This window comes from Haliotis asinina, chromosome 7 (assembly GCF_037392515.1).
Source record: "Haliotis asinina isolate JCU_RB_2024 chromosome 7, JCU_Hal_asi_v2, whole genome shotgun sequence".
Classification (NCBI taxonomy): Eukaryota; Metazoa; Mollusca; class Gastropoda; order Lepetellida; family Haliotidae; genus Haliotis; species Haliotis asinina.
In genome coordinates this window covers 52,640,908-52,666,470 of record NC_090286.1, presented here as the reverse complement: position 1 = coordinate 52,666,470, position 25,563 = coordinate 52,640,908, and the positions used below count along the sequence as shown (strand labels likewise).

The 25,563-nt window shown below is 38.2% G+C and overlaps 1 protein-coding gene across 1 annotated transcript in view; it reads left to right on the top strand.

Moving 5' to 3' along the window:
• The window catches only part of LOC137291809 (multiple PDZ domain protein-like), a 256,863-nt gene that overhangs the window by 184,214 nt on the left and 47,086 nt on the right, over positions 1-25,563 (top strand). Inside the window, exons 19-23 of the mRNA XM_067823344.1 lie at positions 1,571-1,663; positions 8,241-8,499; positions 9,343-9,544; positions 20,024-20,128; positions 23,342-23,589. Of these exons, the coding sequence (XP_067679445.1) occupies positions 1,571-1,663; positions 8,241-8,499; positions 9,343-9,544; positions 20,024-20,128; positions 23,342-23,589 (907 nt within the window). The remainder of the gene's footprint in view (positions 1-1,570; positions 1,664-8,240; positions 8,500-9,342; positions 9,545-20,023; positions 20,129-23,341; positions 23,590-25,563) is intronic.

Genomic DNA, 25,563 nt, shown 5'->3' with positions numbered 1-25,563 from the left:
GGGCATGTCTGACTTACATGTTACCTCAGGTCCACACACAGAACTGATGCTTCTACCGAACTTGAATAAATTCTAATTTTCATCCTCAATGCTGCTTGATGCCAGGATATGAGTGGTGATCCCAAATATGACATATGTTGCATTTGACCACTTCCTAAATGGTACTGTGTAATCACGGTGATACTAAATGTATGTTCAAGTCAAAGATACAAGGGATTTATGTGTTTTTAGGACGGAAGCAGACAATATTTCACCTATAGAGTTGAAGTCATCAAGTTTGGATGGATGTATGAGTAGACAAGAGCATGAGCAAGACAAACTGCTATCAGGATATGATGACACTCATGTGAGATAAAGTCGACTTAAAGCACAAATGTCAGCTTATTTGTGGTCATATACAATATATTCATTCTGAGCCAAACAGTCTGGTTTTCTTATCCCCTAATGCTGAGAGTCAGTCAGAGCAACAACAAGAAATTTACTTTTGATATGACGTGCATGTGGAACCTTGATTGTCGACTCCCAGGACAGACATTTTGTCCCCATCTCCATGGAGGCAGTCACACACAGACAAGTATATTGTCACAATCAGATCTTCATGTCAGTCAGCTGCAGTGACAGGCATAGTGTTCGGGGATCTGCTTTGAACTGGAATCCCATGGGCAATATATTCTTTATCTGTTAATATACTTTCCAAGACACTGTCAAATAACAAAGAGTATGAGATTAGATCTGTGACCATTAGAGTATTGCTAGTTTTATTGCTATGATATGTCTAGTGTCGTCTCAGATGTTTTGACAGTCATATCTCATAGGTGGATTTGAAAAATGTCCTTGTGATTCAACAAAACACAGAAAAAAAGATATTAGTGGAGCAATTATCAAATGTCCTTTTTACAAGGCATGATCACATAAGCTGATATGGTTGAGCCAACAATGGTATGACGAGACATGTATAAGATCAGGTGTTGCAGTAAAACGCACACAGTGTATACCACAATAGGTTCTGTCTGGCGTGTAATACACAGTGGTTTACAACAGTGGGATATTCTCTGATATCAACTACTTCACATGGGTGTTGTAGTGTCAGGGATTAGTTGCAACAGAATTATAGAGTAACCCAGCCTGTCAATTTGCCACTGATTCTTCTAGGAGTTGTGCCCCCTAGGTATGACAGAATCCCACGACAGGAGCTCAAATCCTGATTTGTCAGAACACCTATTGTGTTGACGATTATAATGAAGGTTTATGCTGACAGCGATGTTCCTGGTTTGTAAAACAGAACGTAATAGAAAAATTTGCACAGATGATCAAAACCCTTTGATGTTCAACTACAATTTTAACAAATGCAGGTATTTTTCATGCTAATGTGAGCTTTGATGTTCACATCTTTGCTTTCTCGAAGTCTCAATTCTAACAGATATTCTGAGTGGTTTAAATCTGCAAAGCTGAATTCTGTGATGTTAAATGAAAAGGATGATTCTCACTGTAATTCACCCTAGTTCTAAAAGAGAAAGACAGTTAACCATATGTGAAAGCATGTGTTTATGTGTGACTTCTATGCTTGCAGGAGGATGGGCCCCCTCCTCCTCTTCCTATCACCTCGCCCCCCACGGCAGCTCCACCCCTCACAGAGACGCCAGCCTATGAACTTGAATCTAGGGTAAGTTAAACCAGGATGTCTTTAATAAGTCAATGTGACCTGTAAAAATGACTTCTTTCCCTTATCTTATATCCTGTTTCATGTAGTGTGACAACAACCACTGTCATTTTTTTTTAATTTTGAATTTTCTTCTTGAATTTTGACCTTGTTCATTCTAAAAGCATGTACTTGCCACAGTGAAGACACCACAGATTGGATTGGCTGTAGCAAAATGTGAATTTCTGCTTGGATGTTTGAGGGCAGTCTAAACATGATAATTAATTTAGATAGTATCATATTGGTTGGGAGATTATCTTAAGGGAATTCTTCTACTGAAGATAAAAGTTCCCAACACTTCTGTCTTGACCAGTTATGTGCTTTATGGATGGTAAGTCATTTATCACAGTTGTTAGTGTGATTCAGTAAAGACCCGAGTTCTGTTCTGAAGGATCATCCAATTTGTTCATTTGGCAAAAGTCATGTGAACATACCTGTTGTTTATAACCTTTTTATGAGAAGCATATTTTAAGGCCATTGTCCATTCAAGGGAAAACTGGAAGTTGTAATATACTTTAATATTTACACTAAACCAGCCAGATAATTGTGGCTTTTTCCTCAACACCAGTCTTCAGAGATGATTGCAAAAAACATGATAGTGGTTTAATCCTTGGAAGTGTAACATCACTTTCATTGGCTTCAGAGCATTTATTGTTTCCAGGAATGTGCTCCAATGAGACAAATATATCTCTGTTTGGACAGTCTTGACATTTATGCACCATTAAATACAAATCTAAATCAACTTTGACCAGTTCACTCCACTGATTTATCATTGTTATTGATTTTTGCTCAGCAATGTCCCTTCTGTCAGCATTATCAGCTCAAATAATGGCTTTTACATTGGAGTATAAAAAACATATTGAAACAAGTTTCCTGACCTTTTACCCCTTCCCTTGGTGCTAAAAAAACTATCGGAATTTACAGCATTTGTGTCGTGAGTGAATGGGTGTGACATAATGACCATTGTCTTGAGGAAACTTGTTTTATGTGTTTAGCTCTTTGGTCAAATAAGGACTTCATCAAATTTTCTCTCCTCATTTGTAAGCCCTGGCTGTCACTAGACAGCCGACAGCCTAATTGTGAATCATTGCATTTTCAGTCTGAATGTTTAGTGTCATGCAATGGGGTAATGCTGTTGTGCAAGATCAATTATTGCCGGGATTGTTTTGCAGAGGACTGTCGCTTGACGTTATGTGCAAAGCTGACTGTAAATAAAGGCAGAAAATGATTTAGGTTATTATCAACACATTTGTTTTAAGAACCAACATTTCTTTTATATCATTTGTGTGATTCAGCTGCACACTACTTTTTCTGTGGTATGATATATGTAGTTCAGTGAAACTCTATTACTTTGCTGATAATAACAAATAAGAGTATGAATGTATTTTCATCATTATCATCATCATTGTCATTGTCATTGTTATCGTCACCACCAAGTTCATACCAATTATAGAAGTTTCAGCACTACATATATGTTAACTGGCATCAGGAGAAAGAGTAACGTGGTCGAAGCATTTGCTTCTCATGGCAAAGACACAGGTTCACACACCAACCTCCTATAAAACTGGAGGTATTCTGCCCACACCAGAAATTACACTCATTGAATTATTTTTGAAGGTAGTGTCAAGCCCAACTCACCCACTATTACCCGGGTGCCATTACCAACATGGGTGAAAATGTGTGATATTAATTTAATATTGCTGAAAGTAGTATAAAACAACACTCACTCATTCATTCACTTGTTAAGACGAGTTATTCAGAAAGATGACATAAACCAGAAAAGACATCACATACAGTCAGGCCGCATTTGTCTGGACCCGAATAATCCAGTTCCAGCGATATCCGAACAGTAGCTATCTGTAACCAATCCTATTTACTATATAAACTCTTTACCTGTTGATTCATTAATCTGATGCTTCAGTCTCCGTATCCAAATGTTAATTAGCGGTAACAGATTAGCTAGTTACACATGGTTTTTGCTTCATTAATCCGGTGGTACATCAAAAAGGTCCGGATAATAGCCTTACCTCATGAGCGCCTGTGATTAGCGCTGGTCTTCATTGGATGACTTCAGTGGTAATTGTCAACTGAGCTGACACTTCTGAGTTGAGCATGTCATTAGTTTTTCGGAGCACAGTTTCGGACATTTGGCGTATTAAGGAGAAATGGCTAAACATTGCGGAAGATTTGGCTTCTTTCACTAGGGCAGGAAATGCTAAAATGCTAAACATCAAAAATTAGAAGAGGCTCTTTATGTTTGGACAAATGAAATGACCAGTAAGAACACCTTGGTCAGGGATGATATCCTGTGAGAAAAGGCTAAGGAATTTGGAAACAAAATGGACATTCATGATTTTAGCAATTACCGCGGGTGGCTTTATCGCTTCAAATCAAAATCACATTACTCAATTTCGAAACAAGTTTATCAAGGGTAGCAGCTAGTGCTGACAAAAACACTGTAATTCGTGAACGAGAGGAGCTGAAAGCCATTCTGAAAGAATATGACGTGGAGGACATCTTCAATATTGATGAGACAGGATTGTTCTACAAACTCGGACCAAACCACACCCTAGCAAGCCAGAAAATGCCCAGCACAAAGAAATCTAAAGAAAGGATCACCATTGCCTTTTGTGCAAATGCAACCGGCACAGTCAAAATCAAGCCATTTGTGATCGCAAATTGAGATGTCCCAGGTATTTTGGAAGAGACTTTAATCCAGAAATGTATGTGCACTATCGGTTTAACAAGAAAACGTGGATGACATCAGACATGTCTTGCGTTTGGCTGCAGTCATTTGACAGACAGATGCGATCACATGGTCGACACGTGATCTTACTTTGTGACAATGCTGCAAGTCATAAGTGTGCCAATGTCAAAATTGACAAACATGAAAGTTCACTTCCTGCCTCCCAACACCACATCGCACATTCAGCCAGTGGATGCTGGTATCATAAGAACTTTCATGGCCCACTACAAGAAATATCTCGTGAAACATTTCATCCAATGTGCTGAAGACGACCTGCCACAAACACTCAATCTCAGAAAAGCGCTTCGCTTCGTCAAAACTGCCTGGTCAGAAATGCAGGGCTCCACCATTCAGAACTGTTACAGTCATGTTGACATCATCCCCACTCCATCTGACACTGTCATTGATGAAGATGACATGGCTTTGTCAGAACTTCATCAGTTTCTCAAATGTTTCCCCTAAGAAAATCGTGATATTGAAAATTCTTATGACTTCATTGACAGCGATGCAGAAACTAGCCCCTCGCTGTCATCGGATGAAATTGTATCTATGGTCACAAGTGCCGACAACGACCCAGAAGATTCCGACAATGAGCCCAAAACGACACCAGTTCCTACTGTCACCCAAATGAGAGCCTATAAGGACTCTATGATAAAAACTTGGAGACAGTGGTCAGCATGCGTGCGTCTTTCAAGCCACTCTCCAAACAGACTGTTATTGGAGATTTCGTTCAACACAAGTGAGTGACTGAGTTTTGATTGGTATGTGTAATACTATGAATAATCTATCCAAGCATTGTTTTGATTGATTGTTATGTTATTATTCAAATTGTTATATCTACAAACTGTAATAAAGTCATTTGATACATGTATACCTTAGTATGTTCTTGTCTCAGTATGTCAAAGGGAAGTAACTCTACTGAAGTGGTGTTTGTTTCAGTAGTCTGTACATTTCACTATCTGAACATTTTTAATGAAAAACAGAAGTGTCTGGAATAATGCGGCCTGACTGTATATCACATTAATTATTTTCACAATGGCAGTACATCTTGATTTCCAACTTCCTCTTTCTCCAAGCTAAGTTTTAGATGGATGAGTTGTATATGCAGATTTGTGTCCGAGTGCACATGCATTGAGAATTACATAAACCACAGATGAAGAAGTTAACCAGAAGAGCTGAAAGTGTGAAAGTGCTGTGCTGTCAGCATCTCTCACAGCTCTACATCTTGCTCAAGGTACAGCAATTATTCACTCATTCATGGAGGGTGTCGATCTGACATTATGAGGCACATTTATTTGGTATTCAGCAATGTATTTGGTACCATATGACCTCGACTGCAAAGTGAAGAATTGATGTCAATATTTTTTCGCATTGATCTCGGTATAAAAGTGAAAACCAGTGCACACTGAGTAAGTCGATATCATGACTTAACCAAGGAGGTTCATGTTTGAAAGTTGGAACCACGACTTTGTGGACGACTTTTGGAGTGGCGCTTTCAGCTCAGATAATGGATGACAGTTGTCAGGTTTCCTTTTGAAAATGAAAAAAACAAAAAAATATTTTTGATGGAACATCAACGGGTTTAACCCTGGGAAGTAACTGCATAGAGCCTAATGAGTCATATAAATAAGTAAGAAACTTTTTAAAATAATTATTAGACTTTAGACCAAGTGTTCCATTCTTAATGGATATCCTGTGTTCAAGCAACTTTTTAAAACTCAGCAATTATACGACTGATATATATCTGCCAAATATGTATTGTGAGTTGAGTGAAAAATATATGGGTAGCTTGTTTGGACAAAAAAAATCAATATCATTCTTATCAGTCTGACATCCTTGAACAAGACTTGCCCAAATATCAACTGGGCAACACATTGAGTGTAATCGTGATCAACATGCACCACTGGGTCAGTGTATTTCAGTCTTGTCTTGAATCAATACCCAGATTTGTTACACACGATCTGGCTGTATTGCCCTGGCAGATGAATGTTTGAAAGAGTTGTAATATGGCAGAGTCCAAACCATGTCTTGATGAGATGTCAAGCCAGATGTATTTATAGCCAGTGTTTAGCCGCCCTTATCAAATCTGTAGATGAGAGAGAGGTCTAGGGGACTAGGGAGAAAGAAAGTTTCATTGTTGTATCCAGGGACTGCAGGTGAGAGCTCTCTGTACTTAAAGCTGGTCGTGATATATCTGTTTGAAGTTGAATTACATTTATTTGTAACTTATTGTTTGTGGATATTGATGTTTTATCTGTGTTTTAATGACTTGAAGCAAGTGTGGCGGTCCAGTGACTTTACGGTCGTCGATATGCATTGATACTAACCATCAAAAGTTTAGACTAACTTAGAGCAATCACTGTAGTATGAATATGTGGTTGCAGCAAAGAATTTCACTAACTTGGGGGAACCAACTGCAACATTTATGTAGATAAATTACACGAGTATCATGCATCAAATTACAGAAAAGCATGTGAACAGCTGCATGGTGTAAAGTTTTGTTAAGAATTCACCAATTTTCACTGAGCTTAATTATTTATTAAACTCATGACAATAATCTTTTCAACGTTACAAATTTGTTTTACAATACATTAGTTCATGTGTAAACAGCACCTTCAAATATTGTGGAGTATTTTTCAAAATCTCATTCAGAACCGTTGACTGAAGTAAGTGGCTACGTGTACACATATGTGAGTCTGAACTTTTGATGGGTAGTATATTTGATAGTGGCTGAGTTGCATAGAGCATGCATCTATATGGTTGGTGCTGCTATGAAAAACAGGTGGGGCACAAAGAATATTTCTTTGCCTACCCAGCAACCTCAGGGCCTATATTTTGTAAGCTTCCTTAGTCATAAGAGAGTCACAAGTACCATACATCAATATTAAGTTACGACTATCTTAGGCCTAAAAGAGTTTCGAAAGTATAAGCCCTGGTCAAAAGTGGTAGCTGGGAGGACACTGGTAGTTTCATATTCTGTGGTGCCAGGATTGTGCAGAGTTATGTCCCTTGGATACACCAGAACCCTAAGATCAGTTTGAATATCTGTTCACCCTGGTTATTGTTCTTTTTGTATCAGCAACATACCCATGCTCATGGATAGCCCCAGTGGAGTAAATGTCTGGGCTTTCCTCCTACACAAAGCTTAAACACGATGAAATGATTACTGTTCAAAATGGTGTTGAGCCTAACCTATTTTGTTCCTTCATATCTATCATCCATGTTATCCCAGTATGTTCTGTCCAGGACTCTTCAGTCTCAAGATCAATATCTACTGGTAGAAAAGTTTTCAACATGTTGCTCCACTTCTATGGAACTCTTTGCCATTACACATAAACCTTTTTGAAACAACTGATGCTTTTCTTGACTAAAACCTTAATTTTCCTTGTACTTAGGTTCTCAGCACCATGAGCTTGCATTTGTGGGTGGACACTGGTGCTTTTTAAATACCCCTATTATTATTTATCATTCATTTGCCTCTGTGTAGCCTCTGTGTAGACTACCACTCAATAAGATTGTAACATGGAAAAGATGCAAGACTGAACATCTTATGCTGCTTTTGATGATGAGATGGTGACATAATTGAAACATGAGTCAAAAGTGAATTGGACTCAGCACTGACTCCATTTTGAAAAGTATTCTAGTCAAGATGGGGTCTAAGTGATTATGGGAAGTCACACAGAAATTCTGCAGTACTGTGTAGATGTTTTTCTTTCAGCAGCATCATGCCCTGTAACATCCTTTCTATGCGGTCATTGCAACATCATAAATACTATGGTGATGTTTCTGTTTCAGTTGAGCCCACGTGTGGTTGTAGCTCATCGGAAGTCAGAGAGTGCTGACAGCGAGGTGTCGTCCTCATCTGACCTCCTCACCTCAAGTGACCTTAAGGGTGTGTCCTCGCCCCCCTCGACACCCCGCAGTACCGCCTCCCCTGGTATGTCCCCACTGGCATCCCCCAGCCTGACCCGGGGCTGGAGGACAGCTAGCACGGATGCCATTCCCACCTCATATGAGAAGAACATCAAGGTGCAGAAGGGCAACGACCAGCTAGGTGAGCAGGCAACAAATTACCAGGCGTATTCCTTTGCAGTCGGTCCAGTAAGGTTTCTGGACATAATTGATTGGTGCATATCTGTTTGTATTTGGTGCAGATTAGCTGCAAAGTACCCATACGTGTCTTCCTGTTGGGATTTGGTGAAGAATTGGTCCTAAGTATGCATACTTGGTCCTTCATAACAATTATAGAAATGTAACAATGTAACAAGTCTTACATTCAACAACTGGGAGAGTTGTATGGGTATATGACTTCTTTATTATTTTTTTTTCTGTGTAGTTACTTGCTTGATAATGGTGTTAGTAGCTCATATTATTAATAAAAATGTATGCCTGTAGAACCCTTTCTGTTATTCATCACACCAGAATGCCAAAAGTTCAATCTTTCATCCTTCATGAATATTGTCCTTGCATGATGTGCAGGAAATCAGAAAAGCAAAGGTCCTCAGAAGTTGATACATCTGTGCCATTGGCATAAGAGGACAGAAAAAGTCCCCTACATCTTATATATGTATCATGCTGGATACAAGTACACAATAGAATCCCTTCCACTCTACATGTCTCCTAGTACTAGAGCAGGTTATACAAGTGATACCCATCGTGAGGACTCCCTTTGAGGACACCAGAACATCATGGAAGCTATGTCTGGTAATACAGGCACATAGTAATATGAGATCTGAGTGTCCTCCTATATATAATAGTTGATTCACAACTGAGTTACTAAGACTCAGCCAGGTTATCCCTCTCATATCTAACAACATTGAACATTCTTTCACTAAGTATTCATCCAGAAAAAACAGCATCTTGTTACCTTTTTCTGACAATCTGTGCATTCTTGCAGGCATGACTGTTGATGCAGTGGACCGGGGTATCAATGGTTGTGTTATCAAAACCATCGCTGAAGGTGGCGCTTTGGCTAAAGATGGCCGCCTTGCAGTGGGGGACTATGTGGTTCTCGTCAACAACGAAAGCATGCGGCGTATCACCAATGCTCAAGCCAGGGCCATCCTTCGTAGGGCATCACTTCTAAATAGATCCATTAGGTAGGTCACAGCTTCTTGAAATTGTTCATTGCCAGATTGTTGTATGTTTAAAAGTTCATGACTTTATGGGATATGCTATGCTGAAACCTGAAAGGAATGCTGTAGCAGAAATGGTTCCTGGTACCTGATGCTTGCACAGTAGTGGGTAGCCTAGTGGTTGAAGCATTTGATCGTCATGCTTATGACCCAGGTTTGATTTCCAACATGGGAACAATGTGTGAAACCCATTTCTGGTGTTGCCCGTCATGATTTTGATGAAATGTTGCTGAAACATTTTTCTGAGAGTGGACTTCAACTAAACTCACTCACCTAATGCTTGTCATAATATAGCATATCTTTTGGTACAGTACCACCCAAAGAAGTGAAGGACCTGTCAATTCTCTCTTATATCTTCAGTAAATCTGTCATGTCAGGATTTTTATGGCTGATTTTTTGTGGGATTGATCTTTGTCTATACTGTAACCACTGGACATAAAAATAACAATCATTTGCTCACCATTTCAACCAATCAGAATTTTTTCCATTTTTGCTTCAGTGTTGTCTTTCAACATTTACAGCAAGATGGAAATACATACATTTGGGAAATCAAATGATTGAGATGACAGCTGGAAAAAGGCTCAACATTTTCTACATACCTGATAGTTACTATTGAGTGGCTATTAATTTCTCAGAAAGTAGAACAGTGATTTGATTCTCCACTATGATACCAAAGTGTCAGTGTACTGTGTCTGAGTAAAGTATGCATGTTAAACAATGCCACAGATGCAGATATAGAGATGTGGGCCTGGTCCTTCTCCACCTTTCTCTCTTTCACACACACTCAAACACACACAGAGATACCAGCCTCTACAATTTTATCATAGTTGCTACGAATTTAACTTCAAACTTCTCCAATATGATGCCACTAGAAATTCGAATAAAATGCTTTAAAATTCAGATACATATAAACAAAAACATATATTTTCAATGATGAAATACATTTACGGACTTCACGTACCTTCCATTCATCATATTTAATGACTTATTTGAACTGGAATGATGGCAAGTAACAAACATAATTTGGGAGAAGCAGATTTCAATACCTTTGTGATTTGACACATTTAGTTCTGATTTGACACATTTAACCATGTGACCGTAATATCATTAATGTTTTCTCAGAATCCATCATGATTTTGTCTATTTAGTTAACTACTAATTTTTTGGTCAAACTACTATTTTTGAACGTTGAGGTTGGCATCTTTGTGTACGGAAGCACACACGCACGCATGCACACGAATGTAACATCTGTTGTCATAACATTATTGTATGACGTTATGTAAGTGGAGTATAATAAGATGTGAATAAGTCTGGTCCTTGAGTGTGATTGACTGAATACTCATCAACTTGCCCGGTCAACATCCCCAGTCTATTTGAGACACCTCACTGATTTCATTCAGTTCACACAGGACGAAATTAATCCAGGTAGCTGTAGTGACTAACTCTAATTGACATAGACATAGACATTGACATAGATAGATAGATAGATAGATAGATAGATAGATAGATAGATAGATAGGTAGATCAAGGTAGGATCATGCATTTATCTTTTCATACAACACAATCTTTCAAGACATCAAGCATATTCTTTTTCTCCTACACAACGCCAGGCAAAACTGTTTTTTCTTACACATTTCTTGAACATGTTATAAATTTTGACAGATGATAAAATGATCTGTTCTCAGTCTGTTTTGGTGACATAAAATCACAACATGGTTGGTGGTTTCTATCAGAGTTGTGTTGCAAGGGAGATAACTGGTGGCTAGATGACCTTACCATCACCTACTCTTAGTATGCACACTCAGTGAAGGAAAAAATCAATACCAACGATATTGGCATCAACCTGCCGACAATTTAATTTAAGTGCTTGTCCGTCAGTCTGGTCAAAATGCTATGAACACTGGGAAGTTTCCGCGAAAAATCTATCAGGTTGTCGGGACACTGACTTGGTGGTGTATATCTGGATCCATGTTTCAGACAAGCAGTAAACGACTAATGTCACTTAGTGGGGGGGACACAGGTGGGGTGGTAGATGGGGATTCTATTTTGGGTCTCATGTGAAATATTAGAATGATTGGTTTCACAAAATTTGCTATTGAGAAGTCTTCCTGGGGTAGGAAGTTATTGGAATCTATTTATGTTCTCCTGCAAAATTTATTAAAACATTGAAGTGTTTGTTTGAGCGCTGGACAACTAAGGGTAGGATGTTTTCAAAGAGACAATGAAAATGGCTTGTTTAGATTGAAGGTGGCTTGTTTGGAAAGGGATGGTGAAATTGGCTTGTTTCAAGAAGGGTGATGAGGGTGACTTTTTTGTAGAACAGTGATCAGGGTGACTTGTTTGGAGAATGGTGATGAAGGTAGCTTGATTGAAGAGGGTGATGAGGGTGACTTGATTGGAGAGGGCTGGTGAGGGTGGCTTGTTTGGAGAAGGGTGATGAGGGTGGCATGTTGGTGAAGGGCAATGACTGGTTTGGAGAGGGTTGAAGAGGGTGGCTTGTTTGGAAAGAGGTGATGAAGGGGTTTGTTTGGAGTGGGTGATGAAGATGGTCTGTTTGGAGAATGGCGATGAGATGGCTTGTTTGGAGAGGGATGATGAAGGGCGGCTTGTTTGGAGAAGGATGATGAGGTGGCAAGTTTGGTAAGGGTTGACTGGTTTGATGAATGGTGACCTGTTTAGTGAGTGTTGACATAGGGTCGACTGTTCAGCCTGGCTGTTTGTTTGGTGATAGGCAGTATGTTCACTGAGCAGTGGCTTGTTTGGTGAGGTGAGATTTGAAGAGTTTGTAGGCAGTAAGTTCAGATGTCTTGTTGATTGCTGAGTGGATAGATTTGAAAGGCATTTAAACTGTTGTGTCATTGAACTGTAACTATTTTGTGACATTGGTGAAATAATTAATAGATGATAGTGACTAGATCAGTTCAGGAAACAGTGTTTAGGAAATGACGGTCGACTGTTCCAGATGAATAATAGTTTGAAAGTTTTTACAACCAGATAATGGTTATACTGAGAAGGAAATCTCGGAATGAAGACATTTCATTGATAATTATCTTCCTGAAGGAAGCTGTGCAATCAACATCACAGCAAGATCCTGCTGAAAACAAGTCATCACTTTAGTTGGATGGCAGATACCATGCAGAAATGCAAAGATTGGATTGATTTTGATTTCTGGTAGAATTTCTAGAAATACCACAGCTTTTGTCCATCTTACAGGACATTATCTGATTATTCTGTCAGTTAAAAACTGGGAATGGAAATAGATAGATCAGATTTGGATTGATACATGGATGATATTTTTGTTTGCAAATGACTTCTTCATGATTATAATCAAGTTGTTGTTTTGGAGTGATATGTTGTTTCTTGTATTCTATCATTTCTATTCAGGACGATTCTCACAAGTGTCAGCTTTATAATTCAAGAATTTGGTAGAATGAGAACAGTTTTTAATGTCAGGGAGAGTTTTTTGAAATTGTCCAATTACTTTTTGTTCTTCTTTATATAAATTGCTTGGTTGGCTACAAATAATGTAAAGTTTAGAAAGTATATATCTATATATGTCTACCAGCCAGGCCAGATGATCATTTAGGTGTAACATTTTCAAATCTTTGGTTGATGAATTTGCGTTGTCAGTTGATTTAGGGAACATAATCAGTCCAAGCAGATATTCAGTCTTTCTCACTTTCATGGTTAATGATTTCTTAGCCAAAACCATATTCTGATTCCATTGTGATGGTCATGAGCGGAGGGACAGTAAAATAAAACCCACCCAGATGATCAAGGAAATCAAAGGCTAGATAAGAGAAACTGTTCCAGTTCCCCTACAGACATGGCCTGATAGGGATACAACTTCCCCTCATCTGTCCATCATCGTTGTTCCCATGACCCAAGGCACAGACTGCCTCCAAAGTCTCAAACACTCCCAGTCAATATCCAACGCTGGGCTTTTATTTGCCCGAGCGGAATCAGTAGAATGTTCTAATCTGGCTGGTTTAAGCAGAGCCGGGAAGATGAGCTTCCAGGGAGAGATGTTTGGGTTTTCCTCTGCGGTCTTGCTGACCTTGGTTAGGGAGTCCATTAGAAAAATTAGCTGTAGGTCAGTGGAGGTAATGGTGTCTTGGATGAGCTGATGGTCACCCAATGAGCAAGTACTCAAATACTTGTGGAGGGTTTTGGTGAAGAGGGATGACTCTGAAGGGTGGGTATTAACAGGGAGCACTGGTTTGGGGATACTTGACAGGGAGTCTTGGATTGGTCTTAACATATTTGTGGCTGTTTATCATGAATGGTAATAGATTTTGTTTGGCAAGTTTGAAAACTTGGTTTCTAACATGAACATTGTGACCTTTTGTTCAACGCCCTAGTAACTTTAGTGAAAGGCCATACATCAGTATGTCACATTTTCAATTTCTCCCCAAACCATTAATGCAATTCAGTGGACAATTAGAATACACAAACATGATACATTACACAGTTAATCCCTTTTAACTTTCTTCCTATATTTGCAGTATTCTAGCAACAGCATGGAATTCGTAGCACCATGTGACCATGTTGACAACCAAACCATAGCCTGCTTGTGTGATGTTGCAAAAAACTTAAAGAATAATACTTTAAAGCCTTTTCAGGAATTTGTGTTACATCAGCAGAGCTGCTGACACTTCAGGGAGATACAATTTATGCATAATATATTTACATATATTCATTTATTTAAATATCTTCACATTACTTTAAAAGAGATGTGGTACTTGGAATAAAGGATGGCTACCCAAATGGTTTGAACAGAAACCTATCATCATGGCTATATTTGGTCATCAATATGTCATAGAGTGATTCATATTAAATAACATAGGTCTTTTTTCCCATTTACTTCCTTCATCAAGATCATTCCTTAAACGTCTGTTTGCCAGATAATTATTATCTAAAAGGTATTTCCATTTCCCTAGACAATTTCTCTGATAGCATGTTCCTGAATCATTCATAGCTCACCCTACTGCCACAGTTCAATAGTCAATGTGTATTCACAGATCTGGTGGTTTTGTGTGCAGCAACTACATCTTCTGGCAGCACCATTGGCAAAGGTCTTACCCTGAAACTGCCTCAAGCTGCCTATAAATGTCAGACCAGGACAAATGGAGATATAGCCCCGGGTCCCATTGCCAATAGTATCACCAAAGAAGTGTTCAGTGCCAAGAGCAGCTTGTTATGTAAAATATGGCCAGAGACCAGGGCCTAGATTTTCAAAGCTCTCTTAGCACTAAAGATAGTTGCAGGTGTCACACCTTAACATTAACGTATAACTGTTTTAGCACTATGAGAGTTTCAAAAATGTATGACAGGGTAATGGAAAGATTAACAACAAAAATATATGCATTTAAAGAAAGAGAAGTCCGGTTTTTAGCCTCGTGGTCACAGCCTTTTTGCTTATCAGAAGTCACATCTATGTTTGTATCTATGATTATGTATGTACCGGAGCCCATCTTTGTACTTTAATATACCGTTGGAGTATTTTAAAAGTGGTTTTAGGATTGCTGAGGTAGCCCAGTGGTTAATGCATTCAGGCATCACACCAAAGACTCCGGTTCAATGCCCAGTATGGTTATACTGTGTGATGCCCATTTCTGGTGTCCCCCACCATAATATGGAGTGGCACAAAGTGGTGTTCACTATACTCACCCATTCTTGTATATGCCATGTTGGCTCAAGATGTCCTAAGGCCAAACTGACCATGCCAGACAATCTATCCATAATTGCCTGCCGGACCAGACAGGTGTGACATGACTCAGTACCACTCATTCACTCATTCCATCAGACTGCCCATGTACTTACCTCACGTAAACATATGCGGTCATTTACCAAAACAAGAGTGAAAAAAACATATTCCCATTGATAAATTGTTTTATCAAGTTTATACAGTGTTTATGAGGGAGCATGTTATCAAAGGTCATTATCGTCTGGCTTGGATATAGGACCGATGTATGCCATTATCCCCATTTATCATCTATGCCAGGAATGAAGCTTGCATGGCACTGCTCTGTAGCAGTCCTGTATTTCCAGTATTGGTAAATTAGGAGAACGGCACCGCCTGCCTGCTGAATTCTTCAGGTTGGCCACATGATGTAGGAGCAGTAGCATTGATTTTCCTCTTGTAGAATTAGACACCATTCACGCTTCCCACAGTGGCTAGCTGCCCCTATCATGGAGTAGATCCATTGCCCCAGAAGAGTCTTCACTTCATTTCCTTCCAGCACAAGGAAAAATCAGTCCACTGCCATCTCCAAAGGGCTGATTATGCAAGAAAACTGTTAATTTTGGTATGCAGTGGATTGTGGATGTTTTCCCTGACACAGCTGATACCGAGAGATAATGGCGCGTTGACACGGCAAGCCACTCTGTTTCTGTGCACCATAGGGATTAGCAAATCGGCGCTGTGCTTGCGGATTAGCTGACTGAATACACTTTCCTATTTCTTGAGTTGAGGTGAGACTTGTCTTCATGTATAAGTTAAAATACAAGATGTCTGTCTGAATTGCATTGATCACGAGAGCAGTTTGTTGCAGTGCATGATTATTTTGTTATTTTGTTTGGGTTGATCGTACAGAAATAGTTTCAAGGATAGGATCAGACGGGATGGGATAATGCCACTTTTGTAGAAATTACTACACATTCTCATTCTTAAGCATTTAGATTGCTCTGTTAATATGTTATAAGGACAGTGAAAAGGATTTGGGACATTTATGTTACTGTATGAACAGTTTCATAGATATATGCCATAATACTACCTGTTAGTCTGTCCTCGTTACATTTTGTTATTTTAATTTTTTCCATCTTCGAGGAAAATTAATGGTCATAATATTTCACGATTGCTTAAAATATTGTAGGTTTAAATTGTCAGTTGATCGTATCTCGTAGCCTTTAAGATCATTTAAAGTGACCGTATTTGAGTTGTATAGGCATTGTGTTTTGATACAGTGTAAGTTTTAATGTGGTTTAGTTGTTTGATGGAGCAATTACTATTCCATGTGCAGCTGATGTTAGAGTTCACTCATGACTGCTCCATTTAGTTTGTTACTGAACAAACTTAGAACAAACACACCTGCGCCTTTCATTTTATCTTTATAATGTAATGGCAGGACAGATTAAAGGAAGTCCGGTGTTCTTTTATGTCTTTTCAGCAGTAGTTATAAGTGTTTCCTTGATATGGGAGGGGTAAAAGGCGTACCCTCGTAGTTAAAATATTCACTTGTTGCACCATAGACCTGGGTTTGACCCCCCCACCCCACACCTACCACCATGATGAGTGTTGCGTGTGAAACTCATTTCTTCTCATATCCCAAACTTAATTTTGCTGTAATATTGCTAAAAGCAGCATATACTATTCACAAAGTTCCCCAAACTTTTGTGCTAGTGATCTTGATGCTATGGTAGACCTGTGCATCAGATTTGAACCAAGAGATAGGATATATTTGCACAACGATATTGACATGGGTATGCTTATCATAGTGCAAACACCACCTTCCAGACTGGAACAGACCAAGGTCAATGTCTCATGGTGTAACTGAAGCACGGACAGAATTTTATGATTGCATTTCTGAATCTTCATTAGAAAACCTTGGCAACAACCTTCTCTCAGTGTGGACTCTATGCACTGGTTACCTGATGAAACTATAGTAGCATATATATTTCATTCTCAGCTTCCTGGGGAGTATACATCCCGTACGTCCAGTAAGGTGCTCATTATCATTCCACCAGGTACATATTTCTGGCTGGATGTTTCAGTGGATTTGTCAAAGTTTTGTATTCAACCCACTTTACTTACGTGGCATTGACCTAATTTCAAAATATATAACTACTGTCAAACCCTCAGAGTCTAAACACCTTGCATTCAGGTCAGCATATGGTGATAGAGACTTCTGTGTATGAAGCAACATTGTGTACAGATTTTAAAAATCAATCTGGGTGATTTCAGTGGAAATGTGGAATTAGGATAAATACGATTGCTCAGTAAACTGGACAGTCGTCCAATGCTACCTGCTCGTACAGCTGTAAGTTGTAACTGTGCATTTGTCGGCTCAGCTCCCTTGTAGTTCATATTAGGAACATCTGTAATTAAGGCTTAAGATGAAAACTTGTACTTAAGGTACAGGCATTCCCTTTGGTCTTGCCCAAATCTAATAATCATGGGATTTAAATGTATATCAGATTGTATATCAGATTCACAATGTTAGTGAAATTACATGATAATTGTTTTACACTTGCACCAGTTTCAGTTTTTCTTCTGAAATTACACACCATGAAATGCTGAAATACTTTTTGAATTAGTCCCCACTCACTCACTCATACTTCATGTGACACACTCCAACTGCTCCCCTTAATATGTGTAAAGTACAGACGCTAGTACCTGATTTATCAAGTAATTAGCAGCACAGTACAAATTTCTGCTGTGAAAGAATGCAGCAACTTAGTCAACTCTGTCTTCACAACTCATTTCCTCAGCTGCCTCTAAAAGATATATCATCAGCTTCTGTGAAGATAGCCTGTTAAAGGCATGAGTAACTCAAAATGAGAGTCTTGTCATGTAGAGTTGCTTCCCTTGGCAGAACCAGGTTTTGCAGGTTTTAATTCTGATCCACAATAATGATCCTTAGTTTTGTCAGTACCATATACCCATGCTAGATTACACAAATTTGAGGGGACCCACAATTTGGGATTTCTCATGCATAAAGCTAACTGAAGTTATGTTTCAGTTGAAAGCGAAGTTAATTCAAACTCAATTCAACATGGTGGGTGATTTATGTGCTGCACTATGTTAGCAAACATTCAGAATGGTCCTAATAGAATGGAGATAGCAAGCCTGTTTGATACCTATGACCTCTTTCAGGAATTCAAAGGGAAATACATTGTTTAAGTGGAGAAAAGGTTTATGAAATATTGATGAATTCTGTATGTAATGAGTTTGTATGCTTACAATCAGTCACAAGGTCTAGCAGCTCTGGCATGTGGGGGATGACAGATTAATGGCTGGAATATATCAGTAAGGCAGTTGCCTGTCTGGGTATTCAAATGATCGGCAGAAATAGTGCACCTGCCTTTTAAATCAGTCCTTTGTATATCAAACATGCTTTGTCCATTTCATAATCAACATCAGTGCTGTTCCCAGAGCTATTGCTCCTGTAGTTTCATGAATGTAGCTGAACCAAAAATGTATATGAAACAACCAAACCATATTAATACATTTGCAAAACAAAGGCCAAGTGTAATTCCATCTGTCTGTAATTTGAGATGAAATATATAATCATATTTGCTATTTATAACATCTATGTAATAGTTATTCATGATACAGTGTAATCATGTAAGTATTGACAACAACTTGGTATTAATTTCACCGAGACTAACAAATTTCCTGATCATAGTTAGACGTTGAAGTCATTAATGACTTATGTCACTATTTTGAACAGAAATCTTGATGAAGGTTGTTTGCCGATACATTATTTTGATGTATGAATTTGTTTGGCTGTGTCTAACTGAGAACTTAAATAGACAGACATCATTCCCTGAAAAGATATAGTGGGACTGTCAGAGATTTGGATCAGTGTAGTATGTCAGTTTACCCTGGAAGCAGAAATCAATGCTGACTTATGGTGGTTTAGGTACAGAAGCTCACTTTATATCTGTGATAGCCATCTCTGGTGATGATGATGCACTACAATGATTCAATATGTTTCCATTGATATATTTTCAGGTATATTGTACCTTTTAGTTTTTAGCTTTGGTTAAAATGTCAGTTGAACAAATGTCATGGCCTGTTTGTCTGGTGTCTGCCATTGACAACCACATCAGAGTCAGCCTCTGTAAACATCTTCCCTATAGAAACTACTGGACAAGTGGAGCTAAGGCTTCATGTACTTTCTTCCTGTTATCATGACACGCACTGATTCATTCACGTAGCATTACATAGAGAAGGCTCTCTAAAGGCAAAGTTCAGCTGGTTTGAAATTTGGTATGTTTTAAAGTGACGGAGAGGGTGTGTCTGACCTTGATTTTGACCTTTTACATCATGCTGCAATATTTACTCAAATGTATTCCATTTTGGCATAATTATGGTTAGAAACCATTGAGCTTTTGAGCTAAAAACGTTACATGCTTATTTCCACCAAATGATAACACCAAATGGTTAGCAAGATGCCACCACCATTCTGCTGTAGTAGAAAATCTGTTGATGGCTTTGCCATAATGGTGTTGTATAAATATGTTAATTTTTGTGCTTGCATTATCTTTTGCCCTGGATTTGAACTTTGTCCAACCTCTGAATTCTCTCAAAACCCCAAACCACTGGACCATTCAAGCTTTTACGGCATCGTTCTTCCCTCAAGTGTTATCACTGCAGCTTGTTGGAGGGGTTTGAATCTTCTGCTGATGCCACAGCTAATGTGTCCCTCTCTATTTCAGTTTCACCTATATCCCAAGTGCTGATGTCGCAGCTTACCAGGAAACTCTGACCAATCGCAGCCTTGAGTGCAGCCCTTCTCATAAGCCCAGTATGCCATCGCCAAGGTAATGCATTCTCAGCTCAGTCAAAACAATGTACCTTGCATCTGGTCCCTTGTATTGAAAGCACAACATTTAGGCAGCAAATGTTCTTCAAGTATGTTACTAACATCTGACCTTCGTATGTCAGGAACTTGACCAGCCCAAATGGTAGACTGCACATTCTGCTCTGAAAGTCCTCAGTTAGGTATTCAGGACATGGTGCAAACTGTATTCTTGAACTGTGGATGCCTTTCTCTTAACTTTGTCAGTACAGGTTTTCTGTAACTTACTTATCAGTCACTGTAATTCTGTAATATGGCTCAATGAAAAAATAAGAGAAAAGTTCACTGAGGTGTTTGTCAATTAAAAACATTAAGTAAAGTTAACATTCTTGACAAAAAAACCAGTCTGGTATACTTTATGAAAGTATGCAAAAACATGGTAAGGGATTTGGGACAAGCATACTTTCAATCAAAGATGGTTTTATATTTTTTCTTCTTCTTTTTTAACCTGTACAGTGTTCCAAACAGGATCACCTTGAGGACAAAGATAAATTCTCGCCAGACTTGAGAAAGAAAATAGATAATAATCACATTCAGTCAGGTGATGTGGTGGCATGTATTTTATGTGCCTCTGTTGATCCTCGACTTCCTAGGGATGGGACTGACCATTCATTACACGCAAGGGCCATGATATAATAGTCTGGATTAACAATCACTACACCCTGAGCCTCTCTGGATACACAAGCATTTATTTCTGGTGTACATCCATCACACAAAAGACTGGATGCAGACGTTTTTTATGTATCCCAGTGGATGAACAGGCTGTTGTGTATATTAAGTTTGGCTGGTGGTTGTGGCTAGATGTGTAATTAAAGTCGTAATATACCACTCAGAAGAAATAAAAATTCGTTTCCAAATGTGTCATCAAAGTTCTTGTATACTACTGATAAAAAGCCCCATTCAGATTGTAGGTTATAATAGGTCCAAGCAATAACAGTAAATAGTGACTTGCCTGGTTACCTCAACAATATGCTTTACTTTATTCAGTAGAGAAAAATAGGATCATTTCATTAATATCTTGGCATCTAATGAACATTTTCATCACTTAGTATAGCACAGTATATCATAGGATATCATAGTATATCAGTGGCTTTAAACAGGACTTAACAGTAAAATTTACTGTTTGTAGAACCCAGCAGCTGTATCTAATGTAAATAACATGGCTTTCAACCAAATCTCCATTTATTCATTAGATCTATGCATCAATAATAAATAACTGACAAGTTAGAAATGTTAAAGTTGGGAAAATGTGTTTCTTTCAACAAGAAGGAATTATTTTTCAAACCATTGCATTTTAACAATTACAAACATTCTCAGAATCACTAATTTGTCTGTATTATCGCAGCAGAAACTATGAATACTTAAGTATTTAACAGCAGTTTGAGGGATGCACTATTACATTTTTGTGAAGACAAGAATGACAGATTAAACTCAGGAATTTAATACTTTCCAAAACTAGATATAATCAATGTTTAAAATATTGAAATATTCAAATAGATTTCCACTGAAGTGCATAAACTGCATGCTGAAAATGTATTTTCAGTGTAATTTAATGATTATTGTTCCATGTAAACCAAAGACTTAGAATGTATGGCTTAGCTGCTGACAGTGTAGTGACAGCTGCATGCTTGAATGGTCTGTTGATAAGTAGTGAGGACAGTAGTGCATGGTAGTGTTAAAGAAGTTGTCCACTTGCAGGCGGCAGCTTCTGGAGAAACGTGTCAGCGACGCAAGACGTATGAACAGGTTCCGTACTTCTGTACGTCTGTTCCTTTCTGTCCATCTAGCTCTGATCCTTTACTGTACAGCATGACTGCTCTGTCAGACAGGCAATCTGAACACTTCAACATTTCAGTTCTTACATCACTTCTTGCCTGTTTGTTGGTTTTGTGTCTGAATGAGACAGTTGAAAGCAACTGGTTTACTTTTGTACGATGGCTATAAATACTGCTTGCTGGAATTGGTTATCATTTCTTGTCATTTTGAAGTTTTCCTGTTTTCAGGAAAGAAAGCAATGCATCATGAATTTAACAGTTTGAATTTTGCATTTATTCTATAAATTTTTGCATATGTGTTCACAGTTGTGAATTCTTGTATGTGATCTTGTCGTTTGCAATCCACGTTTGAGGGGAACTTGACATTGTTGAATCATTAGAATCATTTTCCGGAAATCTTAGCCTGGAAAAATGTATGTTGAAAGTGGCAGTGTTGTCAGGCATGCAAGTCAGTAGTTAATTGTAACTACACAAGGGTGAAGAAAAACTTTTGATTCCTATTCCCGAAGGTAAAATCATTCAAATTTGAAGGTTGTGTGCTCAATTGAACTAACGATGCAGAAAAATGGAAATGTCTTCATCATGTTTCCAGCAGAGACCTGGTTTGTTTGATTTTGTTCCCAGTGCAGTAATTTCCTTCAAGAAATAAAGTTCATGAAAGCCATGAGAAAATTTGATATTGATCTCATTACAACATTTTACTGTGGGCAGAGCTATGTTGCATTTTATACAAGAAGCTGTGTCCAGATCAATTACTTTTGCTGCTTGAACCTGCAATGTTGCACATTATGAACTTGTTGTGCATGTGAACTGGAATTGTGCAAGATGAGCAGTTCGGTTATTACACAGTGAATGCTCAGTTGACCTTAATGAATAATTCATAGTTCAGTCATTTAAGTCATAAAATATAATTTGTGGAGCAGTTTCATACACTGACATAAAAAGATGTCATGGTTGGTCATTAATGGAGATGAAATATTTCACATTTGAAATGTGTCAGGCAATATTTCTATCGCATATGGATTAGAATTGGAGCTTTCTGGAAATATTATTGAATTGTTTTTCGGTTTTGGTCAGCTATACTCACTGACCTTAAAAAATCTTCAGTAATTTATTTAAGGCTGGGCATGTAAAATACTAGCAGTAGTTAATTTAAATTTGTTTGTCAATATTGTAATTAAAAAAAAACAGTTTTGCAATTAAGTGATGCAAAAATGTTTGTTAAATTGATGTTTTTTCACAAGCACTGTCATCCGTTTGTCAGGTAGATTGTGTCCAAGTCTGCTTTCTTGTCTACCTATAGTCTTGACCAGAACAGAAGTACCTTTGGTGCACAAAGCAGATCTGAGACAAACTGAATTAGGAAACGGTTTCAGAGTAAAGATATTCTTGTTCTTCAGTGCAACATTATCATCTTCACCTAGGAGGACCCTATCAGCGGTCAGCCCGCCATCTTCTCCATCTCCCACCCCAGCCTCTCCTGCCGAGGTCGTCCCAGTCCAACTCTCTACGGTCCAGCAGATGTCACCCCGACAGAAGTCCCTGGCATCTGATGGGTCACCTGCAGCCGGGAACCACGCATGGGGACCAGCCCGCACTGTTGAACTTGTCCGGGAACCTGGCAGAAGTCTTGGCATCAGTATTGTTGGTGAGTAGAAGCAGTTGTGTGGAATGTTGCTTATGCTGCATCAGCTAGATGATTTGGATTGTAGCACTGTGTTTTGGTAATTTTCCTTGAAGTCTTAATTTGTTTGTCTTGATTTGACAACTTGTTCTGTATTTCCTTATCATTTTTTGTCTTTATCACAAGATATTATAACTGTTGTTTCCAGTTGTCAGTTCTACAATATTATTCCATGTCCCTGTTTCTTCTATTGAAGGTATAGTACATACAAGTTGCAGACTCTTTCATATCCAGTAAGAAGTATCAGATCTACCTTAATATGAAATGACGAAAAATTTGGATGAAAGTTTTTGTAAACAACTTGTCAGCATAGTAACAATTCTATGTCTGCTGAGGATAGTAACAAGTTTATGACTACTGGATGCAACAGCGTCTGCTTTATGAAACTGTTTTCCACATGACAATGTACAACTAATTTTACCATACTTTATTTGACACATTAGACAAATGGTACCGAAATGAACATTCTGCCGACCCAAATAATGGAGGTGAAGATGGTATGTTAGCTGGTACTTATATCTGACGTGTCCCAACTTGTGTCTCCTCGGTTGTAGATTGAGCTTATGTGTGTGATATGCGACTCCCTCCTCTCACTTACCCCATCACTCAATCACAGATCTTGTTTGTATGTCATGTTGATACAGACACTTGAGCCAAACTGGATGAAATGTTCTCTTGAATAAATAAGCAAATCCTTTTTATACTACATTTATCTGAGCAATATATATTCTGATGAGCTTGCATGTTTGAAGTGAGCTTATTATTAAGATGAATTTGTCTAAAAATTGATGGATTTCCAAGTTTTTAGTATTTTTTAAAATTTCATCTGAAGTAAAAGAAGATCAAGAAGTCATAAATATTGATGTGTATTAAAGCGGTAAGTGTCTTCTTGTTGAGCGTGATATTCCTGGTGTATGTGTTAGAACTCGGAAAGGAAGTGTGTATGGCAGTTTGTCTCATTGCATTGGAACTGATGATCTGTGTTCGCAACATACAAATTTGAACTGTTATGTTTCTAACCAGTGTCAACACATTACACTCTAATTACTAGTGGCTTGATCTCGGTGTAGAATAGATGTTAAGTCTTTCATAGGCATTTGGAAATATTAAGAAAATGAAATCTTGAATTTCGATAATAACTTCTTTGTTGCTATGTTGTGTGATACCCATTTACTTGGTGAATATTACATGACTTGGTATCAATAAATGTCATTGCAAGTGGAAAGGATGCTATTGCCCATAAAGGTTTAGTGTATTCATGGAACAGATAAGAATTTGAAGTTGTTACATTACTATTCCTCGCTGTAGCATGGCTAGGGATATGTACTAAACAAAAGTTGTTAAAGATCATCAAATTCTTTTGTATTTCTATGTACTGCCATGACCTGGCAGAGTAACTTTTTGAATATGAAAGAATCAGTTATTTCTTGACTCGATTTTGTGGTATTGGTTGTGTCTGGAAAGAGCTCAAACACCTGCTCAAGTAGATTCTTTATGACCTTTCAACACATTTAGTAAGTTAGGTGAATGGAATTCAGAATTATGTTATCAATATGATCACTGTCTTACTATAACGAGTTTGGTTGTGTTTGTTTTTCATGATTGCTGCTGTAGGTTGATATCATGTTAAAAAACGCCTCATTCTCCTACTTAGTGGAAGAAAGATTTGTCAGTTTATTGAGACAATCTCGTCTTATTGTCAACTTTCCATTTTGTGTTTAATTGCAAAATATTTCGATGTTTATATTTTTGAGGTGTCAGTGAAAGTTGACTTAGTAGTTGATTTATCAATTCTTGCATACAGGTTTATGACAAATACAACCATAGAATCTCTAAAAGTACACTGTACACCCAACCCCCAAAAAGAACAAGTACACGGGTCCCAGCACTGAACAACACCCACAGTCTTCATTCCCTAAGTATTGGTGTCAATTCCAA